We start from the raw sequence: 23,164 nt of genomic DNA on the forward strand, positions 1-23,164 counted from the left end.
TTTAAAAACATTTATCATATCATTAACCTGTAGGTTGCAAAAAAGTAATAACACTGACTTATTAATCCATTGTCTACGACTAAAATTCATACTTTAACAATGAATACCCACAACATACATTTATTAATTAAATTATCGAAAACTTTTTAACGATGTACCTCATCTCTAGCAAATGCAGTGTGATGAGACCTTTGCAAGTTGTCGTAAAAAATTAATGAATTTTTGAAAAAATATAAAAATTGTCCGGTCATTTCTTCATTAAACATTGATTTGGGGTTATTTTTACTTGAATTTCATTTATTTACTACAATAAAAGCTATTCATTTAAAAGCGAGGCAAAAACACGTAAACGTTACAAGGTTATAAAAAAAGGTATAAAAAATCTGCACAATATATTGAAGATTTTTATGAACTGTGACCAACCTAGATTATTTTAGTACTGTGAAAAGAAAGAAAAGGCTCGGTCCACTTAAACCCGTTTACAAGTAGAAACGAAAAAGCTGTAATACTTAATAAAATAATATAAAAAGTACAATCAGTATAAAACCATCTAAACCAGTCCAGACACTTATCCCAAAAGGCCTATATTCGTACCTATATATAATGATTTAAAAGCATACAATAGGATTCGATTTGAGAATTTTGATGTGAGTAACGACAGAACGAACCAATTAGAATAGTACAAGGAATAATCTCAGTACAGAGTACTAAAAAAACCGACCTCAAAAGTACGTGGAATTACGTCTATTTGCTAAGTTTTATTGAAATATTCCCTAGTTCTCCACTATACGGGACTTGATAAAGGAGATAATAAAAATCGGTTCTCACTACTCAAAGTATATTGAGAGAGAAAAACGCCTTGAATTGGAGAATAGCAAAACCAACTTTAAAATAATTGCTCTTTAAAATTAATTCAACATTTTAAAAATGGCCAGGAACCGTAAAGAGGGTGATAAAAAGGTAGGATGACGATGAAGGAAGTTAGCATCATCACAAAGGAAATACTTCAGGAGGAATACTATTCCACATCTTGTAGGTTGGAGGAAGGACGTAAATATCCTAAAGTACCTACATATTTACTAGGGAATAAAGACGTTAAATGTAGTATTGAACGTTTATAATATGGAGCGAAGGTTGTTGTAGAATTAAAACAAAATTGAAATGGAAAAATTACATACATTTATAAATTCTAAACTGGGTGTCTTGAAGAAGAAATATAAAAGAAGATAATAATTTGTGCTCAAAATTTGTTTTTCGCCATTTTCAAATATAGTCATCATAGAAGCGTTCGTTGGCGGCAGAAAAAACAATGCTCAGATCCCTTTGAAAATTGGCATATGGGTGTTTAATAATAACTGTGACTAAAATTTATTTTACGCCATTTTTCAATATGGCTGTCATACAAACTTTTTAGCGGCAGAAAGAAATTTGCTCTAATTCAGCTGAAAATCGACATGTGGGGATCTCTATGGCTGTTTAATAATTTGCGGTTAAAATTTTCTTTTAGTCATTTTTCAATATGGCTGCCTTATAAAGTTTTTAGTGGTTGATAAAAATTTGCTCTAGTTCTACTGAAAATCGGCATGTGGGGTTCTCTATGGGTGTTTAATAATAATTTGCAGTCAAAATTTACTTTTTACCATTTGTCTATATGGCCGCCATTAAGAGCCATGTTACTTTTAAGTGCCGAGGCCGTAGGCCGAGGTCTAGCGGAGGGCGAAGCCCTAAACGTCCGAACATAGGTACGTGTACAAGATCTCACAATTGTTCAAAATGTAAGGCATACTTCCCGATGTAGTGGAAGTAAGATACTGATAGCGTTGTTGTATCTCGACAGTCTCTCTGTTAGATTCTTTTTTCTTGGAAGCTATGCGAAAAAGAGAAGTATTTAGGGGAAAAAATGCCAGACAATCACTCGAAATTTCTGGTCTCAAACTAGGGAATTTCTACTATGAGTACCAGAATAACGATAATTCGGAGGGTAATACCCAGAATTCCCTGACCAAAACCAACTTAAAAATGTTTTTTTCGTAAATTGGCTCAAATCAGGGATCGAATCTGGGACCTCCTCATCAAGCGCCCATAGTAATAATCACTGTGCCACCGAAGAGCATAAGCACATCCCGTAATCTGAAATCGACCATGCGCCGCAGGCCGAGCCCGACCCCACCGTAGGGGGTACAGGGCTCGTATAATATGTACTTGACTAGGTTGCATGGTCTAAAGATCTTTGCCTTTTCGCAAGGAAAAATACATAAAATAACATCAATAATTTCTATAACTAGACAGTATTTTTTTTTACTTAATTTGTTTTTCGTTTTAGTAATATAATAATTATAAATAGTAAACAGGTGGACCCTGTGTCAAAGCAAATTGAAATATATTGTGCAACTAATAGCGACTTTGCTATGTATGGGCTTTACATTAATTCCCCAACTATGGATAAATATCATTGGTGAACACTCAATATTATCTGTCTGTCTAGTTTTTTTCTTATAATATCAAATGTGGGACAAGCAAGTCGTGCCAGCAAACCTGATGGTAAGCTAAACGCCTGTCCAGAACAGTTTGCAGCGCTACTCAGAGCTTTAAATCGCAAAAATCTGAGGGGTACTGCCACTGCGCTCGTCACCCTGAGACATAAGTTGACAAGTCCTATGTGCCTGTAATTTCATTCCCAATAGGTATAGACTGTTACGTCTGTCTCTCTGATACTCTTTGAGAAAATTCAACACTGAAACAAAGCTAGACTTGGTACGTCAATATAGACATGGGAAAAACTGCTTATTTTTTAAACGTTAAAACATTGTGCTTTTTTAAACCTTTCACTTAGACGTTTATTTGTAAGTCAATGCTTAGACGCTATATATTTTGAAGCTTACAAAATCGTTTAGAAAAACGTTTAAGAGCATAGACTTTCATGTTAAAAAAAGCTTGCAACGTTGTGTTGACAGTTAAAAGCAAGAATAGACCACTAAACTAAAGGTTTTAAGTTATGTAAGTTTATTTGTTTAATACACGAGTGTAATTTTTTTTATGAAATGATTATTCACATTAATGTATTAATTTGTTTAGGAAACATAGATGGCGGGACTTGAAACATAAGCACGTTGTAAAAAATGGAATTGTTGAGTATTGAATTGAGTAGGGAAATACCGAGTATCGCTCTCTCCATTTCCCGCTGAGTGACCTTGAGCCTTATGAGGCCCTTAGCGAGGGGCCACGTGTCTGATCCATATGTGATCACTGGCAACACACACTGGTCAAAGACTTAATAGTTAAGAGATTGAAGTCGTTGCGTGATGACAAATGATGAAGTACGTAAAATATGCGTAAAGGATGTATGTACGTAGGTAAAACTTAATTCTTTAGATGAAGAAGGTAATTTCAAAACGCAAAAACGTACAAATAGAATTACTTTAAGAATAGCTGAGAATTGTAGAATGTTTAACAGCACAGAAATCATTCATGAATTCGTCATAACCACAGAACAACGTGGTTCCGACCGACTGAGAATCTTGGCTTCAACATGATGGTAAACAAATAAACACTTTTGCCAATAGTCATTTGCAAATTCCGAGTAGCAACGTTAATGCTGCCTGTGAGATGGAAGACAACGAATACACAATATAAAAGAATGGAAACACAAGTCTCGTTGCTGAGGACAAATCTCTTCTAATAAAAGGGTTCAGACAATCGTGAGCCGCTCTGGTACATTGAATTTTTAGTAGCAGTAGAGCTCCTTGTGAAAGAGTTCGTTCGAAAAATTTCCATTGTTTGTAATTTTTCGGAAAATTATACAACAGTAGTTACGTAACTACGTTTTCTTTTATATCGTTGAATTAAGCGACATTCAAGAATTTAAATTCCAAATTCATGCCGGAAATCGAACCTTCTTTGAGTATACAAAGTTTAACAACATAGGCCGCGCGGCTACGTATGTCGTGGATTGCTGTTTATCCAAATAATATGATAAGTAGGTATTACTTTTTAATATCAAGAATTTATTGCTTTTCTAGGTTCATAGTTTTTCAAAATCTGTACAATTTTTTATCTACAATTTAATTTTTTAATTTAAATATGTACAATTTAATGTTATTTTGAAACAATGTAAGTACCTAATTTAACGAGAAGTTTTAGTTTCTAAGTCGTGACTCCGGAAAGTCATTGAGTTTTTATTAAATAAAAATCCAAAACAGGATTAAACTTCTGTAAGAAGTGCGCTCGCAGGACTGTCCATCTAATACCGTTCTCCCAAATAATCTATTACAGTCCCTGTGGCCAAGGCTCTAGGCGTTTTTATTCCTTTTCAGCTGAGTTTACTTAGATATCTCTGAATTTATCAAGCAAAGAGCAAAACATGCAAGAAATCAACTCGAAATAATTGTCGAATGGTAGGTAAATGACAGCCATCGTAGAAGCAATAGATTCTGAAACAAATGTATTTCATCAGTCTAACAACAGAACACAGAAACAGAACAGTCAACAGAAAGACACACGAAGGCAAAGTGACTGTTATTAACAAACGACTGAAGGAAGACATATGCAGAAATATGCAGTAGTTATCATTAAACTGTAGATACTATAGATCCAAAAATATAACTAACGAAATAGATACCTACTACCATAGGCGATTTTTTAAAGAAAGGTAGAGTTCGATTTCTTAGGTTTTCGCGGTTGGTATTACCACACTATTACAATATATGGTTTATAAAACCATGGACCAATAACTCAAGCGGACTGCCGATCTTCATACGTTCGTAACTCTGAAAAAGGTCAAAATTCCGTGTTCTAGGTTGCGCCGATTGATAGCCTGGAAGTAGTTTATATTATGTAAATAGCCGTGGATCTCAATTAATTGTATAAGTAAACAGTTTTGTCTTTGTATTATAATATTATTCAAATATTGCCCATGACCTAAAATTATTTTCTGAACTTTGACAAATGTGCGTGTCAATAGATGGCATTGTATGTTATAAACTAATTTATAAATTATATTTAATATTTAGTAGATGGCGCTAACTTTAAACAATTTAAAAGAATAGCCGGCAGTATCCATAAAAAATCTGTGCAGTAAGCGCCATCTAGTTGTTTTGTTTGTTATCGCTAGAAATTAGAGTAGTTTTGATAAATTGTATGCAGTTCGTCAATGTAAAACAATTTAGTAAAAAAAAAATAGCTATTTGGTTCTCACCGCGACATCTGGTGTACCAATAACTCCTAAATTCCCGACTACGCTGTCTCGTATGGCGATAAGCAGTCTTGAATTATTGGTCCATGGTAATACTAACAACACTTAAAATTGGAAATGCAACAATTTTTTCGGATTTAAATATATTTGTTTCTTCAAACAAACCAATTTTTCGGCATGCAGGTATTCTACGCTATTAAAACCATTTATATCGAAAGTTAGCTATTAAACGTTAATTAGAGAGAATCATAATTTAAACGCACTATAGCTGTTGATAAATACAGCAACTACATCAGCCAGAAATATATGACCTTATAATGATTAACATGGTCATTCTAAAGGCAGCTTCACACGGTCCGCGGCCCGTTTCAGGCAAACGCGCGGTGGGAAGAGAACCGCACGAGTGCGCCCGTGCTCGCTCGTGGCGGCCTGTTTGGATCCACCGCTGGGCCGCACGGACTCGTGCCGCCACGTATGGGTCGCTCGGGCCGAGGCCGCACGGACACGTCCGTTTCGCGAACTTCCCGTGCAAATCGGCACGGGAAAATTCGACAACACGGGCCGTGGGAACGCGCCCTAATTATTACTGATCATTATTACAAAATGTTTTTAGCTTTTGGGTTTAAAATTATATAGCTTTTAATTAAGACTACATGTCACGGTCCTGTTTTCATACAAAAACTTTTTATTTCGTACCCAAACACTCGGGTTTCCTACTCATATTAAGTATGAAGTGGTATCATGATCAGCAATCACATGGTCTTATTTAAAAATATATAAATATGTTTGACTTACTCACGCTACTTATTTTACTTATTTTTTCTTTTTCATCTCTCATCTAATTTACTGGGTTCAATTACACTCAATCATTATAACTCCGCTAATAAAACCACCACAGATCATATCACATTAACCTTTTAGCACTGAGATAATTATTTAAAAGTTTGTGGAATCATGTACATCTATTTGCCAAGTTTTATTGAAATTGATTAAAGGAAAGTGGGTAAAATCTAATAAACCGGATTCCTCCCCTAATTTAATTTTGCTTCCCTTTAAGGCTGGCATATTTTTTCAAATTTGAATGGGACCACTTGTGAGATACGTTTCCAACAAAAAAGAATCATCAACATGGGTTCACAATTGTCGGAGTAATCCATAACGTATACAGCAGTCTTTCCCAAAGTGGGCGATAACGCCCCCTTGTGAGCGCTGCAGGCCTAAAGAGGGGCGGTAAAAGACCCAGAAAAAAAATAGGGGCGTTGTGTAAAGGCTTAGGGGGAGATTTGTAATTTCATCTAGGACGACTCTTAGGGTCGTATTCCAGAACTCTACTCAATGCTCAAGTCAGGATTGCACTGGAAACGCAAGCACTGGAAATACGACCCTAATGGCAGGGACTTGAGTATGATTTCGTGTGCTTTAAACCATACTCAAATCCTGACCGACTGAGCTCTCGACTGTCGACTACACCTTGTAAACATCAACTAATATTAACTAAGAGATTGCTCAAACTAACTCGGTTCGATATTTCTCTCCGTGTAGTTCATATCTGTCCTGTTTTATTGAATAAATAAAAAAAAGTCGCACCGTTTCGAAATGAAAGTATGTAGACACAAACAAACAAATAAAAAGACAACAAACAGTTTCGCATTTTAATAGTTATTACTGTTCCTACATAGGTAATTTTCGTAGATAATAGACCGCGGGCAATCATGTTTTTGTGAAATAACCCGATTTGTGCATTCCTGTATCAATCGGCTGGTTCATAGAATACTTGTCCCTACTTGTTGAGCACAACTGAGCGTCGAATGAGATAAACGCGCTTATGCATGGTTGTCTTATTCCTGTCGGTGCGTGCTGCTTATGCAATCCTATATAAACAACGTAATATTTATTTTATTTTCATTTGCGGTTTCGCGCGTAATAGATAAGCAGTACTTAAGTTCAACATTTACTTACGTATTTCTCAAAACAAAACAATGTCGGAAATAAAAAAGAGGAGACGGCAATACTGTGCGGAATATATTAAATTCGGATTCATTGAAAATTTCACAAACCCGTCGTCGCCTTTGTGCCTTCTATGTCTAAAAACATTTTCGAATGAAGCAATGAAGCCTTCAAGACTGCAAGATCATTTGAATAAAATGCATCCAGATAAGAAAGGCAAGAATGACATTTTCATTCATATTTCATTTTCATTTTTTCAATACACAGCCAAGGGTAGCAAAACTCTTTTCGGCGGCTACTAAGCAAGATGACGACGGACTTCGAGCTTCGTACAATATCACTTTGTTATTTGCTCAAAAAGGCAAACCACACAACATCGGAGAAGAGTTAATTTTGCCAGCAATAAAGGAAGTAATAACTACTGTGCTTCATAAACCGGTCGAAGATATTATCCGAAAAATTCCTTTGAGTAATAATTCTGTGCAAAGGCGAATTGATGAAATGGCTGAAAACATTGGAGAATTATTGTTCGATCGTCTGAGGACTAGTCAATTCTCAATTCAGCTCGATGCAGCACTTTACCAACTAATGAAGCATTGTTGCTGTCTTACGTGAGGTTTATTAAAGATGAAAAAATATGTGAAGAACTATTGTTTGCTAGAAATTTGAAGACCGATACAAAAGGCGAAACCATATTCAATACATTGGAAAAGTTTTGTGATGAGAAAGAGATTCCCTTGAAAAATATTATATCAGTTGCTACGGATGACGCTCCGGCTTTATAGCCTTTATGAAACTCTGTTATCAGAGTTTCATAAGGGCTTCATAGCGTGCTTAAAAAATAAAATTCCAGATGTCCTTGCTGTACATTGCGTTATTCATAGACAAAATTTGGTTGCTAGAAATTTAAGTGAACGACTATTTCTATCACTGCAATATATCATCAAAGCAGTCAATAAAATCCGTAACAGCTCTTTGAATGATAGATTATTTCATCAGCTTTGTGTTACTAATGACGAAGATTTCAACCATTTGTTGTTTCATACTGAAGTTCGTTGGCTATCAAGAGGCAATTGTCTGAACCGATTTTACAATCTGTTTGACTCTGTGATAGAGTTCTTGGAAACTAAAGATACAGAATTGCGCAACAAGCTAATTACATCAAAAAATGATATAGCTTACATGATAGACCTGTATAAATTGTTCAACGACATGAATCTCCAACTGCAAGGCAATGAACTAAATTGAATTAAAACAAAAAATGACGTTGCTGCTTTCGCAGCAAAACTGCTTCTACACAAAAAGAATATGTGCAGCCATGAGTTTCACAATTTTCCGAATTTATCAATATTCTGCTGTAACGACGACTTGTTTGCCTACTGCCAACATTTGGAAAACCTCCACATTGACTTCACTGAACGATACCAGGACATTTTGAACTTGGAAATACCAGACTGGGTGTTGGATCCGTTTTGAAATGTGAAGAAGAACTTATAGAATTGACAACGAACGAGGAAATAAAAATCAAGTTCAAAAATGGCTACCAAGAATTTTGGCTACAAAAACCGATCCCGCAATTGTACCCTGGATTGTGGTCAATCCTTCAACGATTTTTGATAGCACTCCCATCGTCATATTTGTGTGAACATGGTTTTAGTACTGTGACAACGCTGCTTACTAAAAGATAAATCGTTTGCATGTTACCGAACGTGGTGACTTGCGGCTGTTCTTGAGTAAATTGGAACCTGATATCAACAAAGTTATAAAACAGCATCAGATTCATCCTTCACATTAGTTTTTATATTAGAATAGATTATGTTTGTTTTATTTTGAATAAAAGATACTCTGTCTGAATACTATAAAGTTGCGTTTCAATAATCATTCTCATTGGCAGGTGTAGCCCGTAAGAGTTAACTTTAGACCTGAGCGCCGTTGTGTACTGCGCTCAGGTCTCAAGTTAACACTTGCGGGTTATAGTAAAAGTCTCGTTTAGAATGAATGTTTAATCTCCGCTAATATAGCTGACAATAATTAATTTAATTTGAAGATATAGTGGTTTTTAAGTAGGTGAAAAAATGGGGGTGCTAAAAAATAATTTATTCTCAAAATGGGCAGTAGACAAAATAAGTTTGGGAACCCCTGGTATACACAAAAAAATATATACAGTCGATTGAGCACCTCCTTCTTTTTTATATAGGTCTGATAAATAGAGAAGAAAATGTGCTAAGTCTTTGGATATGAAATTGAGGCCGTGACATACTTATCATCACCGCAGATTCTCAATTCTCGTGCAATAGAGTGATGTCAATGTGCAGTGCAGATCTAAGTTTAAGTCTCACGTCTGGCGCACCCTGGTCAACAACCGACAAGTTACGCCGAATGGCAAATTCATCACGATGGCATATATGTCCCGCAATTCAACATGGCAGCTACTACTACTGACGCGGGTAGTAACTTCTATGTCACAATAATTAAGTGTATATCATCGATATGATAAGAAAAAGAATGAGAAGTGGTTGCGTTCTCTTTGAATATGGTAAAATGCTGACGTAATTTTGCTTCAGACAAACTTATTTTATGATACCAAAGGACTGGAAAAATAAGTGTGTGCGCCTGGTGGTAAGCGATACGCCTACCTATCCATAACAGTTGCAGTGTCGCTCAGAGCTCTAAATCGCAAAGATCTAAGGGGCATTGCCACAGCGTCCGTCACACTGAAACATAAATTGATAAGTGCCATGTGTCTATAATTTCACCACCACTCTTCAAAACCGGAACGTAGTAATGCTCACATTACCGCTTGGCAGCAGAAATGTGTAAGAGTTCATCCAGACTCTTTCACAAGAAGCTTCACTGCTACTAAAAAACTTATAAATATAGAACTGAAATAACACAATGATGCGTTTCATTCCTTTCATTTATTTGAACCTAAACAAATTAAACCTAAATAAAAAAAGTCATGATCGTTTATTGTTTTCAATAGCACATCATGTTTGACACATTGGACTGCTCTTGTGACGTAAGTAGAATAAAGTTGTGCTGCTAGCTTGACAGCTTGAAGTAGTCTTCACCTTATGCTAATTAAAATTTGAAAATCTTTCGGCCTACCATCTCTGTTAATAGCAAGAGTAGACTATTGCTAGAAAATAGCGATTTTAGTGATATCTTTATAGACACTGAGAATGCGATAATATCTCAATATCGTGAAAATGTCATAGACGTAATAAGATGGATGCAGTACAGACGAACACTCAAAAAAACCTAATAAAAGGTATACTTATATGTGCCTACAGTTCAAACGAGAGATTGTCCAGTTACGTATAATTTGGGTGACGTACATATGTTTAAAGAAATATTTAATATGTACAGGAAAACCTCGACATAAGATACAAGTACCCGAAAGAGAAGTTTCAGTCGTAAAACCAATCATAAACCACGAGAGCGTTTGCAACATCTGGCTTTTTCCAACTAACTTTGTTTGCAGTAATTATAGCATTAGTTGTAAAATTGTAAATGAAACTATTTATATACAGATCTAAATCGCGTACGTTTGTTTTTTCAAACAAGTCAGCCGTGAACATGGGACCTATAAAATCCCCAAGACGTTGATTGCTTTGAAAAAGCAAATATACGCGATTTATTTAGATCCGGAAAAAAATTGTTTCATTTCCTATATGTAATAATTGTGAAACCAAAGAACTCGATATACTTGATTATATCCGAAAAACTAGTTTTTTTATGATACCAAGTGACGGAACGAACAAGTCATGCGCCTAGTGTTGTGGTAAGCGACACCCATGTCCATAACAGTTACATTGCCGCTCAGAGTTTTAAATCACAAAGGTCTGAGAGACACTGTATTGCGCCCGTCAACCTAACTTGAAAAGTCCCATGTGTGCATGTAATTTCACCAGCGCCCTTACCCTTCAAAATCGGAACACAGTAATGCTCACATTACTGCTTGGTGGCAGAAATAGGTAAGGTGGCAATACTTCCCTGGACGAACTCTTTCACGAGGAGGTCTACTACTAGTAAAGTTTAACCCTATCTACCGACCCGTTAGTTGCGCAATGCGCAACACGCAATGTGAAGTGAGCGTGCCTACAGCTCCGGTACCTATCTGGAAAATAGGGAGGGTACCATGCGTGCACCCGGGGAAGCTCACCCAAGGCACTAGCCTTTTGAGAACCTTGAAGTCCTTGCAAACGGGCTGATCTGAGGTCCGGACTTGACTGAGTATGTCCCTGTGCAGGCTTGTTTGCACTGGTTATAGTGCCCTTTCCGTATAACCAAGAGGTTGATATCCCTATCAACAAAAGGGTCTCTATAAACAAAACTTACATAGAAAACCAAGAGGAGATTTGGTAGGGGACTTAACCGTTAGTTGTGCAATGCACAACGGGAAGTGAGCGTGCTTACAGTTCCAGGGTCTATCTGGAAAACAGGGAGGGTACTGTATGTGCACCCGGGGTGGCTCATCCGAGGCACTAGCCTCTTTAGAACGGGACGAAGTCAGTGACAGTCCTGTACGCTGGCAGAACCGGATCAAAACCTGATTTTAGAAGGTCCCTGTGCTTGCACAGTTTATAGTGCCCTTTTTTTATACCCTAAGGGTTGGTAGAGAGGATCACTATAATCAAAACTTATGTAGAAAAGGACGGGGGCTGCTACTAAAGTTCTCTTATCTCCAATGTGTAAAAATCTAAGAATTTCATTTGTAAAATTTAAAAACCATAACCAGTTAACCTAGGTAGGCATTGTCAAACTAAATGTGGTTAAAAAATAAGGTTTCATTACCGACTTAAGACACTTTTGTAGTTAATCGACTGAATCCAGTGCCAATCTATTTGAAATCATCAAAAATGTTTAAATGAAATAAACGAGAACATTTTTGATCGTTGCCCTGTTGAATGATAATAATAGCGCGTGAGTCGTAGAGAACACACAACTTTAAGCCACGACCACATTTAAATTATACCATTCTAAATTAACATGTTGCACTGTATAATAAAATTGTTGAACGCATGAATTACGTAAACAACGTCCCAGAATGCACGGTTGGTTATTTTAAGTGTCCTCGCGTTCTGATTCATGAAGCTGAAAAGAATGTACTTCTTGGATTTAATACGGTGTCTAGTTTTAATATTGTATAACGAAGTAATCACCTTAGATGAACTTGTTTTTTCTGGTCTACTCTTTCAACAGAGAATACCTATACAATACGTCAGTAGGCCTTAGCCGATTTCAGAGGAGACTACACATCAATCCTACCTTTCTATGTTATAAACACTTAGTCAATAATGCAATGAAAAAATTCAGCAAGTACTAAGTACAGTCTATCCTTATATCGATTTTGTCATCATAATTATACCTAATACTTAGCGCACCAATTAACGAACATACCTACAACGAATGAACAAGCAAGTTTATAATTCAGTAGAAGCTTTATATTGCTTTAGATAAATTGCAGCTCATTAATAGAGTAAAGGTAGCCTTGCGGGAGGACTGGGGAGGACATTTGCTTCTCAATTGGCAGGTCGACGGTTCGTATCCGTAATATCTAGAACTTTCCTTTCATAATTAACAATATACGTAAATATTTACTAGCAATATCTTTTGGTAAATCTGAAAACATCGTGATGAAACCTGTAGGTACGTTGAACGTACACAATCATTAGAAAACATGTGAAGTCCCAACTCGCACCCTACGAACCAGTTATAACATTGATTTATACCATTAATGGATGATACGTGCCGAGCTGTGGGACTTCTAATAGGTTGACGATTATTATGATCTCATAAAATGCCTGTAGTCCCTACTGACTCTAAAGCAGAGGCCGTGGGTTGAAGTTTAATTTGAAATTTATCACGAGCTTTTCAGTGAAGGGTAACATCGTGATAAAATCTGCACGTCAAAGCAGGTTTACAACGCTCGGAAAACATGTGAAGTCCCCAACCCGAATTGGATCAGCGTGGCGGACTGGCCTAAAGCCTCGCCTGAGACTCCTCTCACTCTGCTGAGCACGGGTCTCCACTCGTGCCCAGCAATGGGACGTATAAATGGGTTGATGATGACGTACTGACTATAAACTTGATTTTATTTTATTATTTTTTTTTTTATTTTATACCTGACAGGCAAATGACTCCACTCCACCTGATGTTAAGTGGAAAGTGGTATCCAAACGCGAAGGAACCTAGTGCAGCGATGGAATCCTCACTGCACTAGCCGCCTCCACCCTGCCTGCCTACAATATGCCTCTATTTGAAATTAGTTTAATAAATTTAGATTAGTTGAATAAATTATTTTAACCTATTTAGTACGTTTGCCTCTTTTGTAGATGATTATTTAAATTAATATTCTTTAAACGAGACATGAAAATTGGCAAAGAGTACATCGGTGGACACAATTTCTTTTTAAATATGGTCTGTAAAGGATCTGCAGGGAGGCCTAAAATAATTATTTTCTTAGAGTATTTGTCTCATTTTCATCAATCTAATTTGGAAGATTTCCAAAAAAACAGTTGTACCTCCCGACATTTCTGTGATGTCTTTTCTCTAAAACATAGCTACTGGCCCTATTTATAACAGTAAAATCCTTTTTAAAACGTTATATCAAGTGACTAGCCCATTGAGGGTACGGACAATGTGAAAGTTATTTGACATTAAGACCCGCCTCACAAAATGTTTGTCGAACCACCATGCAGTAACATTAGTAAGATGACATTTGGTCCGTACAGAGTACGGATTGCTGTCTACTTATGACTTGCTATTTTATAATGATTTACACATGGGTATGTTATATTAATACGTTGCTGTTTTGGATAAAAAGATTCTATACGTCCTTCGATTGGCTACGCAAGATATGCAACGTAATAAGATTTAAACTAAGGTGGTTATCATATTCCAGTTCGATTTCTTATCAGTCTTAAGCTAAGATTAAGTAGGTAAATAATGTTTGTTTATGTTTTTGTTGCAATTGTTAACATTTGTCACTATGAGGTCCAATGTATTTATATATGTGTGTTCATTCCTAGCTATATATATGTATACTAGACAGAATATTTAAATCTCACAAACAACAATAATCAGTTCCGTCTTAGCCAATAGCCAACACAAAATGTTGCAGTGGGCCGAGCTTCGACAGTAATTTATTGTTCAGGTACTTTTTGGGTCTTATATCAGACACCGCATCGTTCAAAAGACTATGAGTGCTTTCGAGGTGCGTTATTCATCCCTCGTGAACACTATTAGAGTGCTAACGAACGTGACCAAAAAGTTGCGCTGATCATTACACAAATTGCACTATTCTCTGGATGTAATAGAGTTGGCATGACAACGAACAGAATACATCGATCTCATGACAATTGGCGACAAACAAAAATAGTTGGAATGCCAATAGCACGTAATGTAGGTATGTCTATTTCAGCGGCACACTACACAGTTTTAGCCGAGCTGCGAGCGTAGGCGCCTGGCGACCTTGGGGAAACAGCATCGTGGAAAATGAGACTGGGCGCCATTTTAGGCCGCGCCGCAGCGGTCGGCGGCCGGGTCAAGTTTTATTGTCTCCGGGCCTGGTTGCATAATTGTAGAATTGCGGCACGAGCTACTCGAAAATATCATGCGTGACCGCGGTTCGGCAGCGGCTTGAGCCTTCCGCTCAGCTCGTCCGAAGATCATTAACTCGACGATAACCCATTTGGACGGGCGCCGTCGCAGACGTTTCGACACGGCGGTCGCCCCCGCCCTGGCCGACGGCCAGCTTTCGACAGCCCGCAAAATTAGCGGAGACGCGCGCGGGCCGGCGGGCGGCGGCCGAGTGAGCACTACACCGCACTTACACCAGAACACCGCGACGAAGTCCTTCTCTTCCAGCACTCGCTCCAACTGTTTGGCGGTGACTTCCTCGATCTGGGGTTCGTGTTTGGCGGCGGCGGGTTTTCGCGCGGTCGCGGCGGCGGCGAGCAGCAGAACGGCCGCCAAAGCCTTCAGCCACCGTGCCATGGCGAGGGCGCGCGCGGACTGAAAGACCGCCCGGACCGCCCTGCGCCGGCGCCGCCCGCCCCGCGCCGCCACCGCCCGCACCCGACTTAGCGCTGCGCATGCGCTCGGTTGCCCGCCGAATCGCGAAGCTTTCAGACGATGTGATTTTGTTTACATCCTTCAATGCCACCATCGTCGTCGCCGCCGCTCTTATAATCACAACTTGTAGCTTTGAACTCAATGTCTCCGAGTAGAGACAATTAATAGATTAAAATAGCTTCCGAAATTATACACGACTGAATGTAGGACATACTTCCCCACCCACCTACTGTGTAGATTTTATTACCAGCAGGTGTAAGTACCATGGTAGGTACTGTGGTGATCATAAAGCATAGTAATATTGTAGGATATTTGTTAAATGGCAATCGTTGATGAGATGTCTTAAAAACTAGAATATCAATTCAAAATAATAGTCTTTATAACGACAATTGAGCTTGCGTCTACGGCCAGCCGAGAGCGCATGGAGATGAATACACCTACTTGCCGACCTACCGATACGCGATCATTAACAGTACTTACATAGTTTTCTGATTAGAAAACAATTTTTAGATTGAATTCAAACTCATCTTTTACTTCCTTTCCCAAAAGCCAAGACCAAACTAAGTAGATATATTAAGCTTGGTCCCATGACGCCCTCGTGTTCATAAAGAACCTGAAACAAAAAAGGCACACTACTTTAGGACCAAAAATAAATCATGATATTTTTGACCAAAATGTAAACATATATAAGTATTACACCTTTTTTTAGCTTAGTCATTTCATATAATTATTGAACTTGTCCTTAAGCTAAGGTTTCAGTTTAATTTTTGGGTCTGATATTAAGTTTTATAGCGAAATAGAATGAAACTCATATTGATATACCAAGGTGCTCCATGCGTTTCATGAAATTACCCATAACATTGTTCGGCATAATACAGCGATTGAACTTAGTTCAGCATATCGATTAATTAATCGTATCCGATGTTAATGGCAACAATTAATGATGAAACATTAATATATTCTAAAACAGTAAATACCTACTTAACTAACAAAGCACCTAACTCCTCAAGGATAGTAATGACTTCTACTTTTAATAACGGTAAAGAACAAATACACCTCTATTCCCAGTTGTCCAGTTCAATTGTCTGAACTATTGAGATTTTTCAAATATACACGTGTCATCATTCATCAATCATCATTTATTAAGGATGACACATTTTTTTATGAAGAACAAAGAGGTTTCAGGTTTCGCAATGGAGTCCCATAAGGTAGTATCTTCGGACCTAAGCTGACGATTGTAACATTACATACATATATATTTTAAATAATTAACAGCTTAAATTTTTACTAGAGTGGCTTCAAGAGCAAAATTTAAAAATCACTAACGAAAAATGAAACTTCTGAATTTTGTAATGACAAAAGTAACCATACTAACGCAAACGTAAATTATGAAGGGAGACATGATTATAACAAAGTTCCTATTTATATAGGTTGATGTCAAAATAACTGGAAAGCATAATTTAGAGATTTCCCTAACCTCAACACTTATACCAACATACATATTGTATGTACCTATACATTGGCGTAGATAGTTCTTTAAGTAGGTATAGCAAGTTACTTCTATTTTAAAATACTATGTATTCTAGCAATGCAAGTAATGAGAACATAATTTTCAAGACACAAAAACTTTTTCAGGGCAATTTGACGACTGAAAAGAACAAACTTTACATCTACGAAACTGCCATGATCTTCACGTTCGAATACAGCCACACTTATTCACATGATCTTGGCGCGCTCTAAAGTCGAGACTATTCCAACTTTGTTTCAAAGGTTCTCTTTTATGCTTAAAAGTATTTCTGTAATGGCACCAAAAGTTTACAACTATTTATCTAAAGTACTTAAATTCAAGTAAAAATTTATTCTATTTAGAAAGCAATTAAATACTTTATTGGTTCATAAAATGTATTATACAATGTGCGAAAGTTTAAAAGACAAATCCCTAATTTGATTGCCTTTTATTCTTTAGAGGTTTCTAAAAAAAAATCCTTTACAAAAATACCGCCCACGTATGTAAACTACATGGAGATGGCGCATGGCGTCCGGAGGGATCTTTAAATTATTGTAAGTATATTGTGTCACGAAATGATATATTAACTTATCCTGACATGGAGACCAAACAACTTCGGTAAACTTAATAATAGATGTGATACATAGTATAATAATTACTATGTATCACATCATGAGAACTTTCAACAAAGTTACCCTTACTATCTTTCTTGTTTTTCTCAGAATGTCTACGGGGTGCTTTAATCTGCCGTCCGCTAAAACGCGGCTAAGTGACAAAATATTTTTTTTAGATATCATAAAAAACCATGACCCAGTTTCACAATATTGAAATTGTTTAATGATATAGCTATACATCGTTAGGCTAAGTTCCGATAAGTCAAACACGTTAACTAGTTTTAACTGTTTTTAAAATAGAATTTTGTGCTCTATCATACACTATTTAAAACCAACATTTGATCATTTGTCACTTAGCTCCGTTTTAGTTAGTGGACGGCAGAAATGCATTTCCTATTTTTGCGCTAAACTTACTGCGGGCACCATCTTATATCTACTGCACTCGCTTCAATTGAAGATATTTCTATATTTTAAGACCACTGAAGGCACTGTTCCTCCAGTAACACCGGGGGGCTCGTCGCCCGTGTTAAAAAAATGAAAAACTTACCCGAGGTACATATTTGTAACCAAAGTAAAGTAACCAAAGCAAAATTCGGCAAGACTTATGAATAAACTACTTAAGTAAATGAGTCTAATTACATGAGATATTTGGGCTATTGTATGATTTATAGGCAGAAAAACAACACATGCCGGTTTAATGTAATATTCGATTGATTTCCGCTTTTTCTACTGCCGCACCCCTTACTGCTGCAGTGACGCATTTTTATCAATACTTAATTGTTATCACTGTCAATATTTTTGTCCATTTCATTACAATTGAATAATTCAATGTAACATTTGGTCAAACATTAGTTTTGAAGTTCGATGTACTTCCTTTTGTCAACCGGAAACGGTTATCAAAGGGTACTACAAAAATAAGGACAGTTTACTTTTAAGATGACGTTTGGTATTTAGGTATTTCCTTTTATTTTTTTTCCATCCTCTAAGGGTTTTTCGATTCCCGTGTTTGACATAAATCGATGTAGTGCTATCTCTTTTGGCTTACGAAGGCACGCAATGGTTAAACAAAGACAATAAAATGTTTTTCATGTTTTCAACGTCTAAATGCATCATATAAATATAACGTCTGATTTATATACCTATGTCAATATAACATGTCTTTTGGTTTCCATCTTTCCATCCTCTAAGGTTTCCATAGTCTAAGGAAGATACCCGCGTTTTTTTTCCGAATGACATAAATCGTCGTCTTACTTTCTCAAACTCGTATCTTAAAATACAAAGTTACTGAAAAGCAAAAAACAGATTGTAAATACAAATTTTGCATGCTGATTTGACATCACATTTCCTTTATATTTACACACTGGCTTTTACCTATTCTTAAGTAATACATCCAAATTAACACCATTGAAAATAAATAGAAAGTTTTGCCATCTCCTGAGTAGTCACTCTTTATGAGATACGAGTTTGAGAAAGTGAGGCATCGAAATAACATTTAAGCATTCGCGCGATTTTTTAATTTCTAAACGACTCATTATTCCCGTAGTGCGGTTCGCACGCTGCTTTATTTTTTTCGATATCGACATCAAACTACTGCAATACACTTTACATTAAAATTTATAAACATTTTTATTAGAACCTAATCTAGAAGATTGTGCAAAACTTACATTTTCTTAATCTATATTTTGAATGGCCTATAACTTCTTATATGTAATGTATACCAATAAGATACCTTATTGTTATAAAAAATCTAAAATTTGATACTGAGATTGGGTCTTTACAATTTAAATGAAGTAAGTATTTCAACCTGTTTGTTTTAGGTTATTAAAACCACACGTAAGTATAACGAGTCTGTCAAATTCTTCGTTGAAAAGTTGTAAAAAATAAAATACCGTACTTATGAAATTGTCATTCAAATTTGCAATTTAAGAAAGTGGTATTTAGTAACTTCTAGCTAAATGTACAAATCAAATAAAAACGATTTGTTGCTTTATAATTTTATCTAAACTCTATTTAAAATATAAAAATTAATATTTTATTCGCACATCATAGAAATTCATTACGGTATCTTACGGTATCTTATAACTTTACGGTATCTTAATACCGAATATTTTTAAAGAAAATAGCATATTTTTGTGATTCTGATTGTGATTGGTCAAAAGTCTAAAATGGCGGAATGACAGCTATTTTGGTGTCGGAAGATGTATTTTGATAGCGATTATCGATACTCGATTTTTTTTTATACAAGACTTTTTTTTTCATTAAATGCTTCATGATACTTATATCATGAAGCATTTATGAAAAAAAAAGATAACTTTACGAAATATAATATAATTACTTTTGATCTGGGTCCTTACAATACGAGTGGGATTTCGCGAAGGAGAGTACTAAGGCCGGGGCCGCACTGGTACGGCGACAGCGACGCGGGGACGATGCGAAAAAATTGGTGGCCGCATTGTAAAAGCGAGAAGCCAGCGAAACGCCGCGACGTCGCTTAATGAGTGGCTGCACCAAGCAGGTTAGGCGATCAGTGGCGGCCACACTGACGCCGCACTCGTATTGTTGAACGACAAAATCAAACTGTTTTGTTTATGTCGTGTGGTGTCTCCTTTGCAATACTTCGCTTGAACATGTCGCGCTCTTTCGCACGAACGCCGCGAAGCAGTGCGGCCGCTCAGGCAGGTACATCACCTCATATTTTGTCGCAAATCGGTACAAATCGCCGTGTCGCACCGCTGTTTGTCATACGAAATTCAAGTGTCGTTGCGAGTCTCTAAATAATTTTATTTAATGCGGACACTCTCATTACTTGTAGAACATTCGAAATTTCTTTACGATATGATTAAATATATTTCACTTGTCATTTCTGCAGTGTGATCACCGACATATGTTTATATGAGTTTGTTTTCACGAAATCCCCGTCGCGTCGCAGTCGTCTTAGTAGTGCGGCCACGGCCTAACTGGGCACTTCTTTGATTCGTAGCGTGGCCTACAACTGCCGTTGTTTATGTGATACGTTTCGAAGCACCAAATAGTGATCCTTATACGCATGCGAGATATTGTAAGCGATAACATTTTATTTTTTTAATTATAATTATATTAATCAAATTCATAACTATCAATATTATTTATTGTAATAATTATCACTACAAACCCATTTAGACGAAACAAAAGAAACAAAAATTTTGTTTTGTTACGTTTAAGTGTTGGAATGACTTTCCACCCCCGATTAAATTTAGACAGTTATTGCACACTTTCAAAGGAAAGTGTAAGCAATGGCTACTTAACGTACAGACATCACAATGTTGCGGGACTAAATTGTTATCGTAATTTCATTATAACAAGGCAAATTGTTTCCATGTTTTGTTATAAGTCTCTTTTTAGTATATTTGTCATCAAAGTACCTAAGTTTAAAAGTATGTAAAGTTTGATGATTGTCAGCAGCGAATGTCTATGTATAAAAGTGGTACCGGAAAAGCAGCATGCAGTGCTGAGGCTCCAACCTTTTCATTGGCACTAGATCCCACATTTCCAAAACTGTTAACTGTTATCCTTTTCATTGTAAATGTGCTTAAGAATAAAAAATGTCTTATTATTATTAAAATCGTGGATAGGAAGCGAATATGGAATGCGGATATGGAATGCGAATATGGAATAAAATATCATATACGGAATAATTCCATAATTATCACAAATTTCGATGTAATACATCTTTTTTGAACAAAAAAAAGGCAACTCCACACAATATCCACCTAGCAATCCTGTGAATTCTCACTACTAAAGGGATGCACATTGCGATTCGATTTTTACAAAAATCGATTCAAGTGCATACGATCTAACGATTTTTTGTATCTATTTATTACATTACGATTTTTAATTGAATCGATTAAATAGAAAATCAAACCGTATCGTGTAGATTTAAAAAGCCATAAATATTTTGTAAAATATCACGGTACAAAATTGGATTTACAACAAATCTATAGTTTGAATAGTTTTTGCCGATTTTTCGATTTCGGTTTTGATTTTTGGCATTAATGGGTTTTAATCCGATTTTAACCCGGTTTTATCAAAGTGCCCGTCTCTGGCCTGTGTTTGTTTTTTTATTATTGATTATCGATAATCGCTGTGAAAATACATCTGCCGACACTAAAATAGCTGTCATTCCGCCATTTTAGACTTTTGACCAATCGCAATCTTATAAAAACGTCAAATCACATTCGCGCCGCGCTCGCTTGTCCGTCTGTGGGGAAACTTGGACTAAATTTCTGAACGAAATTGTGTGTTTGAAATTGCTTTGCGGCGCCATGGTGTTGTCAAGTGTTAGTCAAGTCAACGATTTACAGCTGTGTGCAGTTAGCTGGCAGAAATAAAAAGCTGTCTTGGGACTTGTGTCTAAGTGTTTTGTGGAACGATGGATCTTAGCTGCTGATTTAAATCGTGTCGTGGTGAAAATATTTTTTATCAGATCAGAACATTGGTAAGTTATTGTAAACTACTTTATCGAATCTTTGTATTGCCGGTGTAAAGTTTGTAGATATGTAACATTCTTAACATTTTTATTGCTTAGTCATACGCGAAGCCTGCGGAGGCTTTCATCTAAAAATAATAAAATCAGAGAGGACCCATGAGATTATTTGGCACAAACTTATTAACAAGATAGGTATTATCCAAGGTAAAGTTTCGATAAGATTTTACTGGAAATTGATTCCGTTAAAGTGCAAAGGATTTTAATAAGAAGTGATTTAATAATCGTACACTTGATCAACTTTCCGGCTTTAAATTCAAGGTCTTAAAATAATCACCGTCTATGTAAAGTGGGACTAAAGATATACGGGTTAATATTCTTTATTACTATACCTTACTTCATTAACATAGCGTTCGAAATTGCAGCTAAAAAGGGAGATAGTTTTGCTTAATGTGTGGTACTTACTTAGAAAGTTATTTGTAAGTATAATTATATAACTTGTGCTAGTCAGAGTATTGACTGCACAGCTGAACAAAGCCTTTTTCAAACTGCACTGTGCTGGGAAGCTAACCATTAAGTGTGTGCCCATTTTCACACAATCATATGCAATAGAATTTACGTAGTCTTTTTTTCAGTTACTGGTTAGCTTAAAGTTTTACTGATATATTGTAAATTCTATCCTAAAAGCATGCATTTGGTTGCGTCTTTCAATTCCTGGTACTATTATGTAGGTAAATTTTCTGACTATTCTGTTTCTATTCTAGGGAGATTTTCCTAAATGGTGCTTGTGGATTATGTGAAATAAAAAATTTACCATACCTTGGTATTTTGCATTATAAATAATGAAAAAAGAAATTAAAATAGTTCAATACATAAATTCGCACATGCAAACAGTGTCTGTAGAATTAGGCAAAGTATTATTAATTGTTAACTTTTGCATGAAAAGGAGGTATTTTTTATGATAGCAAAGTACAAAGGCAAGAAAGGAGGAAAGTATAGAGGCAATATAAATAACAAAATTTAAAAAAATCTTATGTACTTTTGAATAAATCCATTACTTTCAGTTTTTATTTTCAAGTTACATTTGAAAAATGAACTCACAATATAAATAATTTTATCAAAATTTATTAAAATAATCACAAAAGGTTATTCACAACTGAAAACAATCAAACTGCAAAGGTCATATCAGTTGTTTGTGACGTCATTCTAAAGTGTTTTAAAATTCGTAAATTGTATTTTCTTCTACAGTAACAAGTTATTTAGAAAGACGCACAAATAACCGCGAAAATTGTTGCTAAGATTATAGGAAAAAATGCTTCTCCATAGACGATTGCACTGTGACTGCGTTAATGAAGAGAAAAAAT

At 36.2% G+C, this 23,164-nt stretch overlaps 1 protein-coding gene across 6 annotated transcripts in view; it reads right to left on the minus strand.

The window, feature by feature from the left end:
- LOC113231978 (FK506-binding protein 5) overlaps window positions 1-15,184 on the minus strand; it is a 44,995-nt gene extending 29,811 nt beyond the window's left edge. For all 6 annotated transcript variants that reach the window (XM_026466576.1, XM_026466577.1, XM_026466575.1 and 3 more), the window contains exon 1: window positions 14,977-15,184. In XM_026466576.1, the coding sequence (XP_026322361.1) occupies window positions 14,977-15,139 (163 nt within the window). In that variant the 5' untranslated portion in view covers window positions 15,140-15,184. The remainder of the gene's footprint in view (window positions 1-14,976) is intronic.
- Window positions 15,185-23,164: the final 7,980 nt, after the last annotated feature.

Source organism: Hyposmocoma kahamanoa, unplaced genomic scaffold (genome assembly GCF_003589595.1).
Source record: "Hyposmocoma kahamanoa isolate Upper Pololo Valley unplaced genomic scaffold, ASM358959v1 66, whole genome shotgun sequence".
NCBI classification, from domain to species: domain Eukaryota; kingdom Metazoa; phylum Arthropoda; class Insecta; order Lepidoptera; family Cosmopterigidae; genus Hyposmocoma; species Hyposmocoma kahamanoa.